This window comes from Patiria miniata, unplaced genomic scaffold (assembly GCF_015706575.1).
Source record: "Patiria miniata isolate m_02_andy unplaced genomic scaffold, ASM1570657v1 HiC_scaffold_20, whole genome shotgun sequence".
NCBI lineage: Eukaryota > Metazoa > Echinodermata > Asteroidea > Valvatida > Asterinidae > Patiria > Patiria miniata.
Genome location: NW_024037059.1, coordinates 17784388 through 17809569, shown reverse-complemented (window position 1 = coordinate 17809569; position 25182 = coordinate 17784388). Strand labels below are relative to the sequence as shown.

At 41.0% G+C, this 25182-nt stretch overlaps 1 protein-coding gene across 2 annotated transcripts; it reads right to left on the bottom strand.

The window, feature by feature from the left end:
• Positions 1-680: 680 nt before the first annotated feature.
• On the bottom strand, positions 681-24418 carry LOC119728175 (histone lysine acetyltransferase CREBBP-like). 2 transcript variants are annotated; one of them, XM_038200263.1, is made up of 18 exons: positions 24272-24418; positions 19205-19444; positions 18876-18964; positions 18536-18616; positions 15255-15308; positions 14769-14825; positions 13687-13764; positions 13470-13534; positions 12940-13087; positions 12638-12778; positions 10791-10904; positions 10474-10639; positions 8010-8183; positions 7287-7445; positions 6766-7044; positions 4094-4652; positions 1766-1831; positions 682-995 (listed from the first exon to the last, which is right to left on the bottom strand). In XM_038200263.1, the coding sequence occupies exons 1-18, from the start codon at positions 24356-24358 to the stop codon at positions 895-897; spliced, it is 2658 nt and encodes an 885-aa protein (XP_038056191.1). In that variant the 5' UTR covers positions 24359-24418; the 3' UTR covers positions 682-894. The 2 variants fall into 2 exon arrangements, with proteins under 2 accessions (XP_038056192.1, XP_038056191.1); XM_038200264.1 differs by lacking the exon at positions 15255-15308 and having other exon boundaries at positions 681-995.
• Between the last annotated feature and the right edge of the window lie 764 nt (positions 24419-25182).

Below are 25182 nucleotides of genomic sequence, written 5' to 3'. Positions count from 1 at the left end.
TAAGTACCTACAGAAAATCACCAGAAAAGCAAGATACCGACACCATGTTATACTCATTTTTTAAAAATAGTTAAAGTGCAGCTCAAAGAATATGCTCAAGTTACCTTCTGTTATAAGGGAAGATACAACATTTGCAAATATCACAAAACGAAAAGATCAAAATATCACGAAATACCTAACTGGAATGTTAGGGAATGACAGCCTAAAGCATCCTGTAAAATCATGGCACCAGCGTTGGATAAAACTGGCTTTTTTTCAAAAACTGCTCCTAATTTTTCATAATAGTTATTCCGCATTTTCTTTGCAATTGATTACACACCTGTGAAGGGGTACAAGCCTGCTAGACTGATTCTCTGACCTTACAATTCCCCAAAGTCAATAAGTTCCTCTGTTTCATCATAAGTGGGGTCAAGGGGAACCCGACTACAAGAACATGATTGGTGTTCTTGGTTTCTCCAGCATCTACAAGCCCAGCAATATTTGCTATAACCAGGGTAGTGAGTGACCACTGATAAAAAATAGCTGAAAACAGCTAAAAAAGGTGTAAAAAAGCTGACTTTCGGAAATCTCCTATGACTTTTGTACACAGCAAGTGAGGGGAAAAAACTTAAATCCAAAACAAAAAAAGGATGAAATCAGCTTTAAAGTTGAGATTTCCACTTATTTTTGAAAATTGCAGCAAAAACAAAATAATGTTGTACATTCCCTTTAAACCAGCTGAACCAATTCTGAAAAAAATCCAATACCACAAAAGTGACGGGGAAATAAATGGTTGCTAATCTGGCAGTAAGTGAAAGTTGCCATTGATGTTATCCTAATTCTCATGAACATAAATGAAGCCAATCCAGCAACATACTGAGTAAGTACCAGGAGAATCTGCTTCCATGGCTGCCATCAAAAGTCTTGCAGCTGGCTCTCATCTCCAACATCCTCCTTGGTCACTTCTCCTTCAGCTCCTTCTGGAACTTGTTTATCGCCTCCACTAGACGTTTCTCCTGCAAAATGGTCCATATATCCAGACAAGTATAATTTATTTGAGTTGGCCAAATACTCTGCTGAAGTTATCACTGACTCATTGCACATCATGCTGATCATCATTTGATCAGGCTCCAGCATTTTGCATTTATGGATTATGATGAAATGCATTGAGGTAAATAATTGTACTTTTGAATATTGTCCATTATTCACTCATGAGTCCCTGTACTGCACGAAACTGCCACAAAACACCTCAGTTGCCTGTTACTTGTTGAACTGCCCCAACCATTCTGCTTCAAACTCAATGGTTTTCTAGATTTATCAGAGAAAGGTTAGAATGTAACACATATACTGAGCAGTTCTGACCCATGTTACATGTATAAAGAGCAAAGCTTTCATCTTCATTCTAAATCAGAAATGTTTTATTTTTAGTTTTTTCTACTTCAGTTTTCCAAATTCCAAAATGATAGAACGTACAAATGATAGGAAAGCAGGTGTGGTTCAAATTTCCAAGATTTTTAGTCTGCATTTTGACATTATCACTGACATATTGACAGAGGGCACAATTTACCAGTCATTGGCTTCTTGACTTTCATATTGTAACGTCTAGGACATGTTGTATTTGAGGGCAGACTATGGAAATCATGACAAATACATGCATTTAAACAGAATACAGCTAGTGGCCAAACTGAAATAGTCTTGAACTTGAAAATCCGATTTAAGCATGTGACGGCATAAAGGATTGATCGTTTACAATAATATTAATATTAGTAATATTAATATTAGTTACCTTTAGATTTCTTCTTTGATGGTGGTTGAATGCAATCATCTTCAGCAGAGTCAAGTTGTCTCTTCCCTATTTAAGTAAAGAATAGATAATTGTCCAATAAGATATTCAGTACCTTAAAAATTTGAAAATTGTAACTTCAAAATCATGGCACAGTTTTCTACAACATGCATTCACATCTAACAATCACTGTACTTCATAGATCTTTTGAGGTTCAATCCATAGAACAATGCACTGAATTAAGTTTGACTTATACACAGAGTAATTCTTCAGAGGTCTTCAGGTTTCCAGGAGTCTTGTGAACTACTAAGCCCCCCCCCTCCCTATTTTTCAGTGAAATGCCTTGAGATTACCTCATGACAGCAAAGTGGGTGGTATCCATAACACAGTCTGTGGGTTAATTTGTTGTTGTTTTTTCAAAGTGGGTGGGTGGGTCAAATTAACTTATTGAATTTTTTGTTAATCGAAATTCACTTTTTTCAATTAAAAAGATAGAAAATAGAAATAAAAGCTCTTTGGACTTGCCAATTCAACTCTCTGCTTTCCGATTCGTAAACGCTTTGCCTGCACCGTACCATACGCCGTACGGGTACAGTATGCATCCGGTAAATGTACAATCGTGGTACAATGTCCCGTGTATTGTGTTTATGTCCATTGGAGCACCATATGCATGGGGAGCAGTGAAGTGAGACTTTAAAGCATGTGTTAAGTCAGTGTGCCGTGCAAAAGGAGCGGGATACCAGGTTCATTTTGTCTTAATACACGCCACGAGTGTCAGTTACGAATCGCGACAACGAAATAAACCTACTTGTGTTCAAAATTACTTAGGCATCCTGCATGCATGCGCATGGTACATCTGCTGCAATAGCGCCCACATGTCTGGAAAGCGTGAGTTGAGAGATCAATGTTTTTTCTATCAAAAACGACTGCAATAGAGGGAGTCATTACACCTCTTTACGCCAAGACAAAAGTTAATTTTTTTAGAGCGAGCTGATACTTATTATTACTGTTTAGAATGGACTAGTTTTACGTGTTTCCAGGTGGATTCCCTTTACGTACGGGAATGCTAGTGGGCCGTGTTGTTGGTAAGGTACTGTATACGGACTGCAGCTGCATTCCGCCGTCACTGAACTGGACATTCGTTATGTTTTTTATTGAATGAAAATCAATATTTTAAGATCGAAAATTGGGGTGGGTGGGTGAGTCAAAACAATTTCAAAAAAAAAAAATTGAAATTTAAAAACATCGAAAATTTTGAATGGCCCCTAAATAGTCCGGTCAATTTAAGTTAAGACCTAGAACCTTTGCAATAGAAACCATTCAAGCGTCAAACGACTTTACATAAATACACAAACATGTGAAAAATCTAATTGTTTCTATGGAGTGGAAGGGTGTTTTTCAAGCATTTTTTCCAGATAAAAAATTTGGGACATTTTGTCCTCGAACAATTTGTCTGGTGACTTGATGCGATTTACATGTCTATATAAGCTAATGTTTAGGATTCATGACCACATGCTTGTGCAGCAGACGACTGTTTCAAATTATAATTTTATACAGGGCACTACGGATGGAGTGGACGATTTTCCGCCGAAACTGCGCGCAATAAGTCCACAGATGAGATACAATTATTTGCAAAAAGGGCCGGGGATGTCTAAACATCATTTTGATCATACACATATGGAAAACGATGGGACAGTGCATGCATGGACCGACTCAGACTCCAAGACCTCGTAGGTCTGCTGCATTGAGTTCTGATCAATGGTTGTGCTAATGGCAGTGGAGCCAGGCAAAGGGCCGGCCATGGCACTGCGCAGCAATTCCTCTGCTATAAATGCAGAAAGAAAGCATTTTAATTGAATGGCTTTTAAAATGTGTACCAACAAACTCCAATCAATAAACTTTAGACACAATCAAGAAAAACAAATTAGCAACATTCTACACCTAAAATAGATTTGTTTCAGACTTGTATTAAAATCTAGCCTGTTAAATGTGTCATGGGAAAACCTATAACAAACACTATTTGCAACACCACCTCAATAGTTGTGCGTTATAACAGTTCATGTGCTTTAAGTATTGCTTGAAATTTACTTTCAGAAAATAAACATCAGAATAACATATTTTAAAAGCAACTTTTGGGGTAACAAATTATGTGACTTTAAGTCACAAGTCATAAACGAGTCCAAGTCCAAGTCTTTTGCAATGTGACTTGAGTCAAGTCTGCGTGGCATAAATATGCAGAAACTACGACTTAATGGACTTGAGTCTGAGTCCTGGGCTTAAGTCCTACAACACTGACAGTTACTTATAGTCTAACATGATAAGGTTTCATACCCCCTGGTTGCTGGGCTGCCACTCCTGTGGCCTGCTGAGATCGTGCACCATGTTGTATGGGATTGGCACCGGTGGTGGAAGCCTGTGGGTTCATGGCTTGGTTTGGGGCAGTCACCTGCTGCATGGTGGCCATGCGTCGGCGCAGCAATTGTGCCTGCTGCAGCCTGTGCTGCAGCTGCTGCTGCTTGAGTTTGTGTTTGATATTCAGGCAGAATGGCACCAGGCATTTCTGCTCCTGATGGCAGTGCTTGGCATGGTAGCAGCAGAGGGCGATGAGCTGCTTGCAAATGGGGCACTCCCCGTTGGTCTTGCGCTTGCAGACCTTGGTGTGCTGCACCACCCGCTTCATCTTCTGGCAGCTGGGCAGGCGGCAGTTGGCGTCTTTGCACTGGCAAGCATGGACCAGACTCTGGAGGCAGCGTTGAATGGACAGGCGACGGGCTTCCTGTGGGTTGCGCGACGCACCGCTGTTGGAGTCCACGTCCAGTTCCAGTCCCCATTTCTCCAACTTGTGATTGTGACCAATCTTCCGGTAGCAGTTACTGCACAAATCATAGTCCTGTTGTGGAAAATAATGAAAAGAATAAGTGTCAATGTCCCAAAACAATCATAACAAGTCAGGTTTAGAACGGCAATTCGGAAGTTACTTTCCAAGTTTTGTTCAAAAAACTTCCATTCAAATATCTGCTTGACTGAAAAAAAACACCTTGAATTATAAAAGAAAATTGGTGGCACTTACATTAGGGCTCGCGCACTCGCTGTTTGCTGCCGGTGATCACTTTGTTTCAAAACGAATGCGTGCAACATACACACGCCCAGTGATTTTGTTTCAAAAAGCCGGATGTTTTCATTCCCCATTTATATTTTAAAATTTTGAAATATTCCTCGTAATTTATAAAGATGGTTCAATGATGTAATAAACTTACATATTTTCCCATTGTGATTGTGATTTGAGTCGAAATTACACTGGTTGAAAAGTCTTATTTTAACTCCGAGTACGAAAAATGCTGCGCGCATGACATGTTACGTTCACGGGCCATGCGGCACGCACAGACCGGCCCTGCGTTCAAGATCCACGGCAAGAATTGTCTGCCCTGGTGACTGTGTTTAACTCGGTCTCAATGGTAGTGTAGCATAGCAGACGTCAAGAAACCATACATCAGTCGAAAGCTTATTGAAAATGTCATTCAACCATCCACGTTCCATGATAATCAGCCTATGCGTTGCAAAGTTACGATTCTTTTTGTTTTTCCCAAAACTTTTTCATCACGAAATACATTGAAAATAATAATGGAACCTTGAAAATTGTGTTTTTAAAACCTTCAAAATATGATTTTAGTTTAGAGTTATAGACACATTTGTGTCGCGATGGATTTTCATCATGGCGCCTTCTGTTTGACAGCGCACGTCGTGTAAGCATCACTGTTTCGTTCCCGGCACACGATAATGTAAACGCAACGGAAAATTATCACGTTTGAGATCGAGTGCAGCCAAAACATTGTCACGTGATGCGTATTATTGTCGCGTAATGCATATTCTACACTGGTTCCCTTCATGACCCGTACGGTCAGAATATATTAGTGGATACCAGTGTAAGTCCTTCGTTTTCGGAAACCGTCCAGACTCCATCGCACGTGGTGTAAACGAAATGGAACTCGGAGTGTTTTTGCTACCGCAGTACCGGCGATCATTTCACTTTTTGCCCACATCGAAGTTCCTCGATCTTAATAATCGATCTCTCGTTGTATCTCAGGTAGCATATCTAATAACTTTGTGGCTGTTTTTGAGAGTGAAGTCTGATGTTTTTAAAGTTTTTTGGGTGGCTATAGCATGTACGATTTTTGTGTACAAATGTGATGGGCACTGATGTAACGTTAGGCCATTGGAATTACGCAGGAAAATCATTACGCACAGCGCATACTTTTTTTAAACTAAATTACAAGTCTTATGAGATTTGCACCAAAATGGGATAAAATAACCCAAATATGAGAGAAAGTTCGTTTTATAACCTAAATGGGATACCCAAGTTTTATATCTTTGTTTAAATTTTTGTCAAATTTGGGCATTGAGAATTGGACTTCGGCTTGGGCCAGTTTATACGTTTATGCATGCCAGACTAAAATTTCTCCATTTTGGCCAAATATTAGGAAAAAAAAGTAGGTTTTTTTTTAGAATGTAGATTTTTTGGTCTTTTTTGGGTCCACATGCTGTATCTACACACAATCCTTGTGTCATCCATATTTGGTGAAAAGATGTTCTAGTGAATGGAATTTTGTTACTTTTAGTGCTTTTAGTGTAAAAGTACATTTTTAACATTCGTTTTATTGCATATCATGTTTTTTTATCAACTCAAAACCAACTGAAACCAATAGTAGTTGTGATAAACAATGGACAAAAACAAGTTAAAGTTTACCAAAGTGTTTATTTACACCATAACAGATGTTCAAATATGCCTTTTTATTCAATTTCACAAAAATTCAACATTTTCGTACACATTTCCTATACAAAATAACATCATTTGATCGACATATATTTGGCCATAACTTTGGATTGCATGGGTCAATTTTTGCAATATTACCATCATTTGTTTTCTTTTTGGGTGGGCTTTACAATGAAAGCAATCTCTTAAACACATACAACCATTAAAAAAAAAGTTCACTAGCCCTACTTACATCACAGACGGTGCAGTGATATCTTGTCTCCACGTGGTGCTTGCACTCATTGCAGGTGTAGACAAAGCGGTCCTGTCCCTGGTTGTGCAGCTCACACAGCATGCACATGGTGGAGTACTTGGCTCGTCGCAGTGAGGAGAACTCGTAGTGCTTCTCCCTTGCCAAGGTCAGGAAGGCGTCCCGGCCATCCATCAAGTCGCAGGACACCAAGGGGTCCGGGTCCTGGATGGGTTCCTGGTTCTGGCCGGGGTTGGGCACCAGACGGATGACAAAGAACACCTGTAGAGCAAAAAGATTTCAGCGTCAATTGATGAAAGGTAACGGGGACGACATAAATTCTGGAACATATGACACAGATTACATTGAGGGTGCATTCAAGCAAATACGTGTACGTGAGGTTTGCTAAGAATTTCCTGGCTCCCAGTGCCAAACTTCCCAAATCTTTACTCTGCGGCAACTTGACAGCACTAGTCAATGAGGGGGTTATGCTGTTCAGATCTCCTGGCTGATCGATGGCTCACCTCTTTGTGCTTCTCCATCGTGGAGAAGATCTTCTGGGACAGGTCGTTGCCTTGCTGGGGGAAGTTGGTCTTCTTGTTGTTCTTGCGGTTGCTGCTGCTCTTGCTCTTGTTGTTCTTCTTGCACTTCTTCTGGGACTTCTTGCTGCCGATCGGTACCGACTGCATGAGAAGGGAGAACAAACAATAGAAAACAAATGAATTCTATCCAATCCACCTTATACTGTATAGATTCCATGCACACATACATGTCTTAGAACATAAGGAGGGGCTCAAACCCATTGTTGCCTTACACCAGGCACTCACACGACGACGATACAGGTTTGTGTTCATTAACCCTAACCTCCCCAACCCATCAAACCCCAACGTTTTGTTGGAATCTGTCAGGATGGGTACAGCACCCCTAAACTGACAGTCTTTTACATTGGGTTGGCACACCTCCAGAATCAAAGTCAGAATTATGTGTGTGCAGTTTCCCATATATGGGGTTGCAATTTGCCAGGATGGGTATGGTTCCTAGTCAATTATACCAGGGAGTTTAGTAGGGTTAATAATAAATTATGTGCCAGAACCAGCGCTCACTCATGCAATGTGCCGCACCCCAACATGGCTTCCCCAAGTGGTCACAAATACTATCTACTGTCCATGAAGACCCACCACTCCTATTTACATTGGTATGACAACCCAGAAACAATCTATACGTGGAATACGTTCAAGCTGTCTAACCTCTTCCCCTGCGCTGGCCGCGGCGGCCTTCTCCGCTGCCTTCTGTCGCTCTTCTTCCTCCTGGTCCAGTTCCTTGATGCTCTCTTCCAGAACGTTGGGCCAGAAGTCGCCTTCAAAGTACGGCAGCTCGGTTGCGCAGGTAATGCCGTCGTCCATTGCTGACTTCAGGATGTCCTGAACAATTCAAACAAATTAATATGAAACATTGTGATCTTAGTAAAAGAAACTCTGGTTGAAATAAAGGGTGTGTTAATGACATTTCCCTATTCGACAGTTACACCAAAAATCCATTTCATACTAAAAATATTGCATAACATTGGTAAGCAGAGATCCAAGTTGGAAAGGTCTTCAAGGCTGAGCAAATCTGTGAGCTCCAAGAGCGCTTTAAATTCAGGAAGAAACTGAGCATCATCTAAAATCAGGCGGCAAATTTTGGGATTTTTTAGCACTATCCCCACTAAGAGAACCATTCCATTTCAGAACTTTAGAATAGCCTTGTGATTTCACTGGAGAAGTTTCTCAAGAGCAAAAAGATTGCAGGCCTTCATTTAAGGAGCGCGAGCGCGATCGCGCTCCTTCGCGCTCCTTAACACGGTTTCTGGCGCGCGAATAATAGCGCTCCTGGGTAAATTTGTAAGCTTATTAATAATTGTCGACTCCAGTTTTTGTCTACATAAAAGCCAACAGTAAAATCTTGTCAATCCAAATTTTATATCCATGTACTGTTTCTTAACTTGTCATCACGATGTTTGAACGATTTCGTTGCAAAAAAATATCAACAAATACATGGATACATTAGCCATTTTCTTTTCGTCAACGACATGTAGCACGTTCCATTATGATCAAGGTTACTGGCAGGATCGTCATTCAGACGCGCACCGCCGTTAAGTGAATAAAATGAAATAATAATTACGGTTGAGATCAGTTTATAAATTAGTTTATAAATATTTATAATGTAAAACTAAATAAATAAACCTCCGATGAAGTGAAAACACAAAACAATTATGAAATGGATGGGCTGAGCAATTAAAACCACGTAACCACCTACTTTGTAATACCAACACCCCTATTTTCGATAAAATGGACGTGCTTCCAAATGGGCGGCCCAAGCACACGTGTTGAGTGTGGTGTGTGGGCGACGGTTCCCGTGTCCGTCCCCGTACCGTACGCCCATAACGCGTACGGTACATAATGTTATGTGCTTGTGTTGTGTGCGATCTAATACTGTGCAGCCAGACAACAGTGGGTAGGCCTATGTGAAATTACACCGTTTTTCTGGAAGTTGTGATATTCCAAAGGGAGCCAGAGTTTTTGAACGGCATTTTGAATGATCTCCGGTACATCTACAAGAAACTAGCGTTCATTTTTGACAAGTTTGGGTTGGAAATACCTTGCGAAAGGGTGAGCTCATTAGTCCCTCAACGATAGAGTGCAGAGCGATTTTCCGTGTGTCGACTACCGGGCTATGCCCGCAAGCGCGGCCGGTCAACAGGCCACCCGTGCACGGTGACATTGTTTGTGCGTAGTACCATTCAACATATTGTAATGGCGTTACTTGTACATTTCTGTGACCTTACTTTCGATCCTTTTATTTTTTGTGCCCAAAACCAAATATTCATATAATTATTTTCCTTTTCTATTTTACTAATTTTGAGGATTTATGTGACAAAAAAAAGTATTTCTTTGACAGATGTATGACCGGACTTAAATTAATTGGATTTTTTTTTGGGGGGGGGAGGGGGCTCTATTCATCAATTTGGATATAAATTTAGAACCCCTCAAAAACACGGTTACACCAAATGATACATATGCAAATTTAAACAAAAACAGGTTTTTAGTAAAGTTAGTAAACCAAATTAATTAAACTATTTGATAAAAAAAAATCAATAAATAAAAACTGAAATAAACAGTAAATAAAACAAAATAAAATAAAAATAAAGTGAGTATGATAAAAACGAAGTAAAATAGAACAAAATAGAAACACTAACGAACCACAAGTCAACTCCAATTTGTTTTTCATTTTTATTTCCACATCAGGATGATTCACAAACAAGTAAAACTTAAACCTATTAAATTGACATGGATTAAGCACTCAATTTGTAGAGAACAGTCGCATCTGTTTCTCAGTTCTGATGCAAGTGTGTGTGCATGATATGAAAGGCTTCAGGAATGATTTGGATTCATTTTTTACTTTGAGCACAAAACATGCAAATCGAGCTCCTCAGACTTTTCTAGGAGAGCAATTTTGGGTGCTCAAATTGAGCTCCTCGGATTTCCCAGGAGAGCGATTAACTGAGCTCCACGAATTTCTAAAAATGAAGGCCTGGATTGTTAATATCGTAAAGAATGATAAGCGGTACCTCAAGATAAGGTAGGGAAAAGTTTAAAGGACTGGGGCACACTAACGTGGGATGAGGAAACATATAGCAAGCTTAGCATGGGGTATGGGGCATCCATATCTAACCTTGAAGTCCACAACGACCTTGTCCGTCACTGACTTGTCCAACATCTTACGGTACCAGTCCTGCAGTCTCTTTGGCTTAGGGATCTTCTGCTCCGGGGGATGACAGTGAAAGATGTAGTCATCCCCTTCGCTCGGGGGCCACGCCCAGATGTGGGCCCATTCATACCTAAATAAAGGAGGCATCGGCATTCCATTTAACAAAACTGAGGTCACACACCAGTAAAAGGTCTTCTGGCCTTAAGTCTTTGAATGCAACAGGTAGATCCACTCCAAGTCTGGAGTTTGATGAAAATAGAAAGCAACAAAAACTCACTTACCCTAATAACTTGCAATAATCAAGGTAGCCGATGAGGATTTCATGGTATACTGCTGTTCGGTAAGCACGGGGTTGGAAGAAGTGAACACTGTCTAAATACGATATATACACACGCCTGAAAATAAAAGGAAGAAGAGAAAATATCTGCTTTAAGCATTTAAGCATCAACATAAATGGCTCTTTTAGGCATGTCATCAGATAATACAAGGGAATAGCACTCAAAACTGTGTACAAAATGCAAAGGATTTGAGAAAGCAGTACAAAAAAACCCCAAAGAAACAAACAAGTCAGGTGTGTTTACAAACACAAATGCCCCGCAACCGTGACTGTTCCCATGACATAACACCTCTCTTTTAACATCAACTTATGTACCTTGGTCACATGGAACGTTCATTGACAGCATTAGTGTCTTATGTAGGTTATATATGAATTAATCCCTAACTAATCCCTTTGATCTCAGAATAAATACAAGATTTCTATTGTTTTAGCCACTGTGACCTTGACCCTTGACCTTTCGTCCCCCAATGCAATATACCTATTTGGATTACCAAGAACGATCCACAAACCAATTTTGAAGTTCACATATAAAGTATTTCTCAAGTTATTGCGCTGACAAAATTCCTTTTGTTTTAGCCACTGTGACCTTGACCCTTGACCTTTTGGCCCCAATGCAAAATGCTTCTTAGGATTGCCAAGGACAATCCACAAACCAAATTTGAAGTTCACATGTAAAGTATTTCTCACATTATTGCGCTGCCAAAATTTCTATTGTTTCAGCCACTGTGACCTTGACCCTTGACCTTTCGGCCCTAAATGCAATAGGCTTCTTAGGACTACCAAGAACAATACACAAACCAAATTTGAAGTTCTTATGTAGAGTATTTCTCAAGTTATCGCGCTGACAAAATTTCTATTGTTTCAGCAACTGTGACCTTGACCCTTGACCCCAAATGCAATAAGCTTCTTAGGATTACCTAGAACAATACACAAACCAAATTTGAAGTTCATATGTAAAGTATTTCTCAAGTTATCGCGCTGACAAAATTTCTTTTGTTTTAGTCACTGTGACCTTGACCCTTGACCTTTCAGCCCCAAATGCAACAGGGTTCTTAGGATTACCAAGAACAATACACAAACCAAATTTGAATTTCATATGTAAAGTATTTCTCAAGTTATCGCACTGACAAAATTTCTTTTGTTTTAGTAACTGTGACCTTGACCCTTGATCTTTCGGCCCCAAATGCAAAAGGGTTCTTAGGATTACCAAGAACAATACACAAACCAAATTCGAAGTTCATATGTTAAGTATTTCTCAAGTTATCGCGCTGACAACATTTGTCCGGACACACACACACACATGCACACCCAGACTTACGTTACATACCTTGTGTGGACATTGCTTTGTTTTCGTGTAGTTAAGAAAACTCAGTACAAAAAATAACTTTACTTAAACTGTGAAAACTCTTTTAACCCAATTTTTTTTCTATGATTCCCTATAGTGTTTCTCTTCATTCTGCTACGGATAAACCTAACCCAAAAATGCCTCTAAACCTGTTTTCCAGAAAGGGCAAAACCTTATGTGGACACGGCTTAGTCCACATAACGTTAACACAACCTGCATTATGTGGACCTCTTTTGTTCACAAGTCCACATAGGGTATGTAACACAAACTCACACCCACCCACCCACGGAAGGACAAGGCGGAAACAGTATGCCCCTTCGGCTTCGCCGCGAGGCATAAAAATGATGATGAAAGAGGCTTTTCCGGAATTTTTTAAGTAAAGCTGAAACTGCTTGAGACAATTTTTCCTTTCCGAAAAAAAACCCCTGGGCTAGTATTTCTCATACCTCTGATTTGGCCTGAGACACTCCGAGCCGTACTCCTGGACATGCATGCCAAAGAAGCACACGTCCGTCCCGTCAATCTCTTCAAAGGCAAACAGTGCCTTCGCCCGGTAGGGAAATGTTTCCGGTAGGTCATCTCCAAACCTTGCAGGGAAATTTTAAAAGTGCAAAAAAGATTAAACAACAAGCAGTGACATTCAAAGACAATCAGAGACAATCACAGAAAGGACACAGACAAACATCACAGACAATCTCAGACAGAAAATCACAGACAGCCCCCCTCTTGTGTTTTGCAAGTCCCTTACCGATTCCTCATGCCTGATTTGACTTCCACCGTCTTCTCAGAGCTGGCTAGCACCCGGATGGTTACCTCCCCGGCTCCCGTATTGCGACACTTCAGGAACTTGTTCACTCGGCTCTCTAAGTGGATGCCTAGCTTCGATGACGGCAGTTCTGTTTGACGACAGACAAGCAAAACAATGCAGTATTTCCACCATGAACTTTCAATTACATTGTCCATATATCATTTTTTTTTTAGGGATGCCGGAAAATAATGCTCTGACAGGTTTTATGCAGCCATTTGGAATTAACATCAGTAACAATTCATAATTATACATTTCTGTAGTGTTTATAGAAACACAGTTATTGTTAACACAATATTTGACAATGACGGACACACACACTGACCCCATATCTAAAAGTTAAGACTGTCAATGGTAGATCTGTTGTTTGAACTGTTAATTGAACACATCACATGACTGCTTCATGTGACCAATCCCGGGTTTTTTTTTTAACATGCTGAAGCAAATATTCCTGGCTTTAATATGTTACTCACTCTTAGCGTTACACTTGTTCTCCTTCTTGATGCCTTTGGACTTTCTGCAACCGTCGCAGATGAAGCTGAAGGGAGGTGAGGAGAAATAATAGTCACGTCAGACAAAAATGTTAGTTTCATTCACAGATTAACAAAATGAGAGTACCAAATTCGGCAAGTCCTTTGGAAGGAACCTGTAAGACTTTCAGGTAGGTTTAAAGAGCGACTTTATGCTTACCCTTCAGGCCAGATGACCTCATTGTGCAGGACACATATCACGTGGAGTTTCCTCCCACATTCCAAGCAGTCTACAAACCTGTTGTTAAACGGAAGTTAACATGATTGATTTTATTAAGTGGTTTTGTTTCATATCAAAGTTATTGGGTATTTTTCTTTTGTCGTAAAAGTTTCGAAAGAATTTATGATTAAAATTTAATATCCTTTCAGCATTTTGAAAATCTTTAAAAAGCCTTCTTCTCTCGGTGTGCATTTTAATGAGGGAAGAATGCGAAATTAAATAGGCAGTAACTTGAGGTTTACCTGGAGGTTTACCTGGAGGTTTACCTGGAGGTTTACCTGGAGGTTTACCTGGAGGTTTACCTGGAGGTTTACCTGGAGGTTTACCTGGAGGTTTACCTGGAGGCTTACCTGGAGGCTTTCCTGGAGGCCTACCTGGAGGCTTACCTGGAGGTTTACCTGGAGGCTTACCTGGAGGTTTACCTGGAGGTTTACCTGGAGGTTTACCTGGAGGTTTACCTGGAGGCTTACCTGGAGGCTTACCTGGAGGTTTACCTGGAGGTTTACCTGGAGGTTTACCTGGAGGTTTACCTGGAGGTTTACCTGGAGGTTTACCTGGAGGTTTACCTGGAGGTTTAACGGTTTACCTCTGGGTACCTCAGAGTAAAAATGTAGTGTTACATCTTGTTTAATTTTGCTTTCTCCCCTTATTTGTAGCAGACAGTAGTATTATTCAAATTTTGATCTTCAGACAAAATTGTCTCATGACCACTTTGATGTACTTTTGATTTCTTTCTGCTCCATCATAACTAATAAACCTGTTGAGCTGTGCTGATGAACTCCTTCTTTTTAGCATTGTCACATGAAATAATTTTTTGACTTGTGATTAACAATAAAAGAAAAAGCTAATTAAAATGCCTACAGCAATTTCTTTTTTATTTTGATTGGGGGGGGGCATATTCTGGTTTGTTTCAATCAGCTTAGGAATGGTTTGTAGCTCTACATGGTTCACTGTAAGTTTCTTTTTAAATATTTTTGACTTTATTCAGCACCAAATGATAAAAGGCAACGAGCCAAACTCACAGTTCAATGTCCAGGGTATCGTTCTTCAGTTTCACAAAGTTCTCCTTTTTGATAGTACTGCAAAGGAAACATCACAAACAAATGATTCAAATAAACTGCAAACTTGGGATATTAAACATATTCACAATTCAATTTTGTAGAAAGGGAAGGTGTTTTACTCCAACAAAATATGATCATTTCAATTCAAAGAGTCATGGCAGGACACAAGTTGTATTAAAGTGGACTTCAATGAAATGACCACTGCGTGCATATTGTGTTAGTTATAAAAAAAAAACTTTTCAAAACAAACAACAAAATTTCAATGTTATGATATGGGATTAGGGGGCGTGGGTGTTCTGGATTTTAATGTTGGCATTTGATCCACAGCTCCGTTGCTTTCTTGTTAGGAAGCTTGTCGTCAATGTGTGTTTGTATTGAGGTTGTTCATCAGATGGCATCCCCTTCTATGTTTGAGAGGCATTCAACCTAGTGACCCACTGCGTTTACCTTTCCAGTTGCTTAGAATGGTTGAACCTTGTGTCATTGCCAGTCCACCAGAACCTATTGGAGTAAGTGCAAACAGTTGGGCGTTACCAGAAATCTATTACTTCCGACAAGTAAGCCAGTCAGTGCTCATACTTTACTATGCCATCTTATCTCTCGCAAAGACAAATTTCTTTACAAAGGTGGTTTTAGCTTATCTGGGAATATGTATTCCTTGGTATGGCCAACAAGGGGGCATTTCCTGAGAAAACCAAAGCATGCTGGGAATGTTGGTGCATCTGTTAATCTATCAATCGTGGGCAGCCTGCTTGCATTTACGATAGGGGTGTGCATTTACAGATAATACGGGAACCGGGTACCCAAATGAAAAAAAGAAGGAAAAAAACCAGGTACCCGGGAACTCGTTAAAGAAGCCTAACCCCAACATTCATATCTCAGAAGTTGCTGTTCAGATTTTTCATAAAGTTCCGTACATTGATACTGCCACATCAATGCAGTAAGAAACAAGTGTGAACAGTGAGGTCTTTAGCTAAAAGGTGGAATTTTCGCGCGAGTCATAAACGTGATATATCTTTTGTTTTCCCACGTAGCCTGGCTTTCATTTTGAAAAATATCCACACATGACATTCACAACCTCTCTTTTTCATTGTCTGAGAAGTTACTATTAAAGTAATTTGTAAAGTCGGCTACATGTACCCGATCCCATAATCCGGAACTGATTCCCGACATCAAAGGCAGGGTTCTCGGGTACCCAGTTCCAATACACAGCCCTAATTTACTACTGAAAGATTCTACGAAACAGATCTTGTTTACATTTTCAGAACCCAGCAGTGAATCCAACAATGCCGATATATTACTAAATTCACACGTAGTTCATGAAGTATACTGCCATACGTTTGAGCAGCAGTGTTGTAGTCGAGACCGGATAGTCCGAGACCGAGACCAAGACCGAGACCTGAAGATTCGAGACCGAGACCGAGACCGAGACCAGCCTCTTCAAGGCGGACCGAGACCGAGACCAATATGGTCCGAGACCGAGACCGAGACCGCTGATAATAAATAACAATAGTCGAAATAAAATTTAAAAAGACACATTATTATAGTTGAAAGTTGTAACCTTTCTATTCACAAAGATTACAGACCAAAATTTTGACCAGTGGCAGTGTTGACAAATTGATACATGACACCCTACTTGAGCAAAAAGTAGTTACACTTAAGAAATATGGGCTTTGACATGTTGTCTGCACCCAATCGTGACAAAAGTAAAAAGTTAAAGGCAGATGTTTCATCTGTTATAGGAACTTGAATCCTAAACTCCACAGTCACCCCTTGGTTTCAGCTATGACTTCTAACGGATATTTAAAGATGCAATTTTAATTTTACATTGTGCCTTTTTTTCCTAAAATAAATATAGGACTTAACTTCTAACAAGACTTTTTTGTGTACTTGATTTTAAAAAATGGGAGCTAGAAAATGTTGAATTAATCTTTAAAATTTCTGTCATAGAATGTGGACTTGTACATGTAGACCCACAAGTTGCGAGGTGGTAGCCAGAATGTGCCAGATATGGATTTTTAAATTTTTTTCTGAACGGGATTTTAATTTTTGAGGAATAATGGGGTACTTCAAAATGAGCAGCCAGAAAATGGGGTCTCATCATACACTCTCATGGCAACAGTGAGTGGTAACTGGTAAGAGTGTGTGAGTTCAATGCTGGAAAATCAGGCGGGTATATTTACTTTTTCTTCAAAATACTGTCCCAAATTAAAGAGAACATTGTGTGGGGTCGACAAGGGCGGATCCAGAAAACATTTTTTTGGGGGGGGGGGCAAAAAAAAAAATTTGGTCCCCCAAAAAAGTGGGTCCAAAAAATTATGGCGTGGGTTTCGGGGCCCGCTTAAGGGCCCCGAAAAATGTTTGGATTCTAGATGCTCTGTGGTGCGATCTGAGGCAATTTCTGACCACTTTAACCAATGTTTTTTTGAGGAAAAGATGGTGGTGTACTCATTGCCTGCCTTTATTGCGATGTCATGAAAAAAATAAATGATTTCATTTTTTGGGGGGGGGGGGGGCCATGGCCCCCTTTGGCCCCCCCCCCCTGGATCCGCCCTTGGGGGTCGAAAATATAACTAATTTGAAGCACCTCATTTATTATCAGAATACAAAATGCAAGTGATTACGCCAACAGGGGTGGGCTAAACTTCACAATCCCCGAAAATGGCAGGCCCTTATTGCATAAATTGTTACAAGTTTATACTTTGTTTATGTGCCTGACACAACAGATAAATGCCGAACTTGTTCCAAATCGTTCAGTGACTGGTACTGCTGCAGCTTTACATGTACTTTTGGGACTTTCCAACGTGCAGTCGAGTCCAAACCGACCACGATATATAACAAACTTGATCTACGGGCTAGCAAATGTTTTAACTATCAACGGTACTGAACGAAGTGAACACAAAGTAATCGATCGAGCTGTAAAAGCTACATATTGCCGGTCTCGACCCGAGACCAGCCAAAATATCGAGACCAAAGGGGACCGAGACCGAGACCAAGACCGAGACCACAGCTCCCGAGACCGAGACCGAGACCACTTTTTGTCTCGAGACCGGTCTCGAGACCGAGACCGGTCTCGAGACCTACAACACTGTTGAGCAAGTAATAGATTTCTGATTAACCCAACAATTACAAAACTAACTGGGTTTTGTACCATTAGGTATGTACATAAATTAATGGGGGGTTAGTAGCACTAGTTATGTTTCGAGTTTGACAAAAAGTAGTGCACATAAAATAGTGATAAAAGTTTGTCATTAAACCCATTAGAACTTTTGATACATTGTACTACATTGTATTTAATCCTTGATGAATGAAACAAAAACCATAGAGTGTTGGTCGGTTCGGGCGTTATAGGAAGTAACCGGCAGGGCGCTTTGGGGCAGTACAGGGACAAATGGGTTCATAATAAGTTCAATGTTGCCTCATTTCATAATGTGTACAGTTAGCCTGGGGACAAACCACATTCATTGATGTTCACGATGACATCTTCCTAGAACAGACTGTGCTTCGGGTTCATTTATGTGTGTGTAACCCTATAACCTGGGGTATCCTGGGTGCAAGACCTTAATGGGATATCCACAGTACGGGACTGAAAAGGTTAGAAAAGTCATTCAGATTAGTTTGTCATTTTTGACAGAAGAGAAGGGTGAAGCTCTGATCTAGTATCTTCAACAGACTTGAAATGTTACAAACCCTGCGAAATTACGTTCAAGACAAGCGAGTCTACTTACGTCTGTGACTGCGTTGGGTCATCTCCCAATGTCACCGAGTCACCCTCGATCTCGTTGAAGCATTTCTCACAAAAGTGATACCTAGAAAAAGGAAATCACCAACATACTTATGAGGATCATTCTTCTACGACCAAATTTTCTTGGAGTAATGATGAAAATATATCATGAAAATCAGTGTTTCACAGAAATTAAATATTGAAACTTTTTTCCCCTGACGACTTTTCATTTTGCCATTTGCTCCTCAAACTAGACCCAAATCGCCCCCCTCCCCCAAACAAAAACCTACTATTGTTATGCTCGCTTCCGAGCATAAAAAGGATTTTGCATTTTGAATTCTTACCTGTTCTGATAGCTCCAATACACAGCATCACACGGGATGATACAGAGCTGCTTGCCATAACAGCACAACACTTGCGGGTGGAAAACAAACTGCAAACAGGGAAGAGGTAAAACAATACAGCTGTCAGAATCATTCAAACTAGCACTTGTTTTCAGAGGAAGAATTACAGTTCCCTAATCCCCTAAAAAAACTCAAGACATTTAATTTTTTTTTGGGGGGGGGGGATAATTGGTGGGCTGGCAGTTGGGGTGTTTGGGTGGGATTGGTTGGGGTTTGGTTGTAGAGTGGGGCTTAAGGGTGGGGGTAATATAGAGTGCTTGGATGCCTACCTTGTGGCCACAGCAGTACCCCAGCATCTGCATGACAGGGTCAATCTCAGTCTCAAATACCTCCGCGAGCTTGGAGCAGTACTTGTAGACGCGGGACGTCTTACGGTTGTACAGCCAGGCATTCTCCAGCATCAGCCAGACATCGTCCACGTACTGCCAGGGGTTCTGGTACACCCCGGTGTCCAGCTTGTGCTTGATGGTGGACAGGTCCATGGGCTGCCTCACGATGTCAAAGTAGTCCTGGAGGAGTAAAATCCAACAGAAAAAATACCGCAAAATGGATGAATATTTTTGGCTGTTTCTTGTTTGCTCTTGTTAGTTGAAGGGAAGTGTGTGCAATGTTTCACCTTTGACAACCACTGTGATGAATTGGTTGTGAATGCTATACTATATTTGAATGTCAATCAAATATAGCTTTTATGTGTGATAAGTTACACAACAGATTTTATTTTGTGTACTCACAAGCAATAGATCACAAAACTATTCTGTTTTTAGTTTTGAGGTTAATTCATTGCCAACCAGTACTAAACAACCTGATACATCACAATACTTGTCCATTAGTTATTCCCATTGCACACACGACCCTGTTAGTGAGTCTAGTACCGAGCTAAGCACAAGCACACAAGCTTCTAGCAACATGCAAGACGAATACTACAACACTGACAACTTTCTCATTATTATTATTATTAATGGTTTATTATTCTATTCTATCGCCGCCAGCAGCGGAATTGCAGAATAGTTACATAAAAAATAAAATTACACAGAGATTTAAAGAATAACCATCATGAAAGGGCATAGGAAGGGAGGGAGTGATAGGGACGGGTTGATCAAATATAGCTTTTATGTGTGATAAGTTACACAACAGATTTTATTTTGTGTACTCACAAGCAATAGATCACAAAACTATTCTGTTTTTAGTTTTGAGGTTAATTCATTGCCAACCAGTACTAAACAACCTGATACATCACAATACTTGTCCATTAGTTATTCCCATTGCACACACGACCCTGTTAGTGAGTCTAGTACCGAACTAAGCACAAGCACACAAGCTTCTAGCAACATGCAAGACGAATACTACAACACTGACAACTTTCTCATTATTATTATTATTAATGGTTTATTATTCTATTCTATCGCCGCCAGCAGCGGAATTGCAGAATAGTTACATAAAAAATAAAATTACACAGAGATTTAAAGAATAACCATCATGAAAGGGCATAGGAAGGGAGGGAGTGATAGGGACGGGTTGAGGGGAATGGAGCTGGGAAAACATGTATGGTATTAAAGTACACAGATACAAAACAAACAATAAAAATCGAGAGAAACAGTTTAGTGAAATTCAAATGCAATAAAAACCAGGCTTCCTTTTTAAAATTGTGTACAAACAGGCTGTAAAACCGCACAGGATGAAAAAGGTTGGGAAAAGAGGATGGAAAGGTTGGGTGTACACAGGGGCAGAGGTTGATACAAGTGGGATTGGGAAGTTGTCTTGGGGATGGAAGGCATGGGAAGGGAGGTTGTTATGTGAACAACAGGATTGTGGAAGGGAGGGGTCAAAGGTAAAGAAAAACAACGGGGAACCCTCAAATGTTACAAAAGAAAAAAAATTCGACATAAACACAAATGCATAAAAATTCAGGATTGCAGCTAGAGGTCAGACCCACTAGTTGGTTAATATTAGTGGTTTTCATTCCAAATCTTTGTCATGTAAACAATTAGGCTTTTTTGGTACCGCTTAGTCTTACAAAGAGGTAGGGAGTATGTGTTGCAGTTTCTGAGGTCTCTATGATGAACATTTCTCCTATTTGGCGGAAGCCAGCTGCTGTAGTGTTTGGATGCAATCAGCGATTGGAAGAATTTCATGCACATCTGCTCCCTCCATTCAGCCAAAGTGTTGAGGTTGCAGGCAACAAGTGCATTTTCATAGCTAGTGTACTGTTTGCCCATCATGATCTTACAGGCTCTACGTTGAATTTTCTCAAGCATTTCGCTTTCTACCACAGTGAGCCCGGAATGCCAAGTAGGAGCAGAATATTCGCATATGGGTCTAACATAACATGAATAGATTGTAACCGTGTCCTGTAATGGCATATTAAAATGCTTCAATGTCTTTATCATGTGGATCCTGCCATTAGCTTTCTTTAGGATGGATTTGACATGAGTGTCCCATTTTAAGTCCTTAGAAATTTGCAGTCCCAGAATCTTTACTGTATCGACTGACTGGAGTGGGGTATCGTTGATTGTGAGTGGTAGTTGGGTCGGAAGTTCCCTAGCGAACGTAACCTGCATGGTAGCACATTTATCAGCATTGAGTCTCATGTGATTGTTCTGGACCCACTCGGCAAGGTTGTCAAGATGACTTTGCATATCCGATGGGGTCTTCCGGTCACAATGCCCAACCATTGTTAGATCATCAACGTATTTCAGGACGGTAGGTGGGATGTCCCCTACTGCATCATTGACAAGTGCCAGAAATACAAGTGGGCCGATGCGTGTTCCCTGAGGTACTCCACCCCTGAGCGGTTTCCAGTCACTTGTTACACCACGGTAGCGGACACACTGTTCTCTACTGCTCAGGAAGTTGGCTATCCATGTTACGACAGAGGGGCGAACTCCGAGATTGACGAGTTTATTGGCGAGTATGTTGTGATCTACTGAATCGAAGGCCTTGCTGAAGTCTGTTACTACTACTATGCTCATAGAACCCGGTTTATCTGCGTTTCTGTGAAGGGTGTCCAACAGTTTCACTAGATAGTGAGTCGTGGATACTCCTTTACGATTGCCGTACTGGTTTGGATCAATCTTGCTGTTGATGTCATCCAATAGCCAATCCGCGATGAAACCTTCAGCCACCTTAGCGAAGTGATCAGTCAATGATATGGGTCTCAACTTATCCCAAGTAGCTGGTGTAGGGGTGGGAACCACGACTGCTTTTTTCCACTGTTGTGGGACGACTCCTTCGCTAAACGAGTTGTTAAGTATGTCTGTTAGAGGGCCTGTGAGCTCACAAGCAAACTCACGAATTATCCTGGTGGGGACACCATCTGGACCAGCAGATTTGCCCAATTTGGTTTTCTTGAGCACTGCGTAGACTTGATAGTTCAGTACTCTTGGGTCAGGTTGAGGGTCTGGACAGTAGGCTGGCAATGAAGCAGTTTCGAGTGGTTTGAGGTGACTCCATATAGAGACGAAGTGGTCGTTGATGCAATTCGCGACATCCTCCGAGTTGTGTACATTAACACCAGGAGGAGGGTTAACTCATATTTGACATAGTGCGAATATGTGTATGCCATTCAGCAGGATTAGCGTTCTTGTGTTGCTGTACGCAATTCGTATAGCAGTTTCTCTTGTTTTTGCCTATCATGCGCCTCACCTTGTTGCGAAGCTGCTTCCATCTTGGGGAACGATGTTCAGTGTGGAATATTTGCTGTCTTTCCAGAATGACGTTTTTGATGTACGTTGTCATCCATGGTTTATCTTGAGAATGAACTCTGATGGATTGGGTTGGAAAGTAGGAGTTTATAGCTCCTTGTAGAGTATCATAAAAAGCTGAGCACTTGTCTGTAACACAGGACTTGGTGTAAACCTCTTCCCAGTCATGGTTGACAATCCATGAACCGAAATCACGGATTGCAGACTCTTTCATTGGGCGGACAATCCGAGTGTTAGTTGCATTTCGGGCATGTCACGACTTTGGGCTCCAGATGATTGTGGAATGGTCACTCTTTCTGATTGGGGAGCTAGTTTCTGGAGCATGGTAATGTTTGGCAATATTAGTGATAATCTTATCGAGAATCACTTAGTTGCGAGTCGGCTGCTTGACAACTTGGGCGAATCCAGTACCTGTGCAAAGATCACTTGTGTCCAATCGATTTATGTCACCCAATATGGTGACACCAGCATGAGGATAGTTGGTGTTGATATAATCAACACCATCAATGAGATGTTCATGTGGGTTGTTGGGTGGAGAATATACTGCAGCATAGAAGAGTATGGATGTTTCACGGGGTAGGCGATAGGGTCTCGCTTTCATCCATACCACTTCAAGATGGTCTGGGACCTTGATGTTAGTAGTTTGAGCACACAAACTCTCCCGCATGTATACTGCTACTCCTCCCCCACGTTGTGTGCTCCTACACTTTGACGAGAGGTAGAATCCATCTAAGTACTCCAAATTGTTCAATTGGTGTGCTGGGGCTGAACCAAGTTTCTGATATGCCAGCTACATCTACATTGAGATCCAGTATTGTCGTTCTGAATTCATCAAACTTGTTCACTAGGGAGCGTGGATTACAAAAGTACACAGTAGGCAGGGTAGGACTACTAGGAGGTTGGTCTTTTTCCACCAGTCTTGGTAACGTTGCCAAATTTGCACAAGAAACTCCTCGATCGTGATTATTTGGCGAATCAACTGGACGCACAGTTATATGAGTTTTGATCATTCTTTGTTTGTACCTGCTCTGCAGCCCCGTTTGGGGATATTCGCAATACCTGCTTGTTTGATGATTGTCCATACCTCCTGGTCAATTCTGCGGCCATCTTTGTTTTTTGAACAGTTGTTTCCTATGTGCAGTAGAGATTCTCTAGTGTAGCGGCACATATTCAGTTTATCAGTTAACAAGGGAGTCCTGTTAACTCATGAACGGAACTCGTCCGAGCTGGCGAAAAAAAACCCCTTTTATCAGTAGCGTTTTGGGCACTGCCGAATTTGGTTGAGCAAGACTACCGCGGTGTCAAAAAGCAAGATCCAAATTTTATAGAAAGAAAAATGTGACAGAACCATTCCAGCATGCAGACTCACACCACTGGCTGCTAACCAAGCAGGAAAAAGACGTGGAAATGATAGGCTGTTAGTCATCACAAACTACAAAAACTCATATCAGTCACACAGTTTGTATTGGAAAAAAAAAGAGGAAAAGGGAGCAAAGTACTCATATTAACTGCCAAATTAAAAGTTTTCCATTTTTAATATCACAACAGGCACAAGGTATCTTCTCAAGGCATGGGTAGCTGAGCTTTTTCTCAGAACAACTGAGGACAAATAACAAAACAGGGATCAGCACAAACAGGTATTTGCAAGGTCTTGGGATCCACCGGCTGCTGGAAGGGAAGGGACTCCGGATTCTGACGGTAAAGCTTCTCCAGGGTTGGCATCAAGGCTTGCCGAAGCTCATTCGGCTTGAAAACTATTGCAAGTGGGAAAAAACATCAGACAGGGTTTATGTCAACTTACGGCTTTCACGTCGAACACAATCTGCATTTTGTAAAAATATTGGCCAAAATGACATGGTGCACCGTCATGGTGAATCGTGTGCATTGACCATGTTACCAGCGCGCGCGCGTGTGTATTATTATTTGAGCACGTACTACGCGCAATATCCAAATGCAATATCAAGGCTATTGTACATTCAGACAATCCCGGCCAAAATGGTTGGGACACTTGGAAATAACCTTAGCCTCCAACGGTCACCAACTCCCCCGCTCCCCCGGTCAATGTTGTTCTCTCCAGCGGATGGAGCACACACCGCGCAATGAGAGACAACATTGAGCTGGGGCTGGGGGGTTTGCAGACTGGGACCGTGAGTGCATAAAAACGTGCAAAATTACTACTGACGTTTTTTTACTCACCATTCGGCTAATTAATGCCCACACAACACATACATCAAAATGCTTAAGTTGCAAGCATGTCACCTGCAAAATTTGAGACCTTAAATCCAATTTTAAGGCAAGTTTTTGACAGTTCAAAAACCATCCACGTCATTCTTCATGCTTTAGAAATGGTGGTGTGATTCCCAAGGTATTCTGGGTAGGTGCAGGAAGAGCCTTGCAGCTTACTTGTTTTTTAATCGATGGCCAAATGAACATAGCGCCCTCTGTTAAAATATTAAACATTCTGCATTCACTCAGATCAACAAGAGGGCGCTGTTTTATCTACACGATGAAAATGTTTGAGCTGAGTAGTCTTTTTTGCACAATGC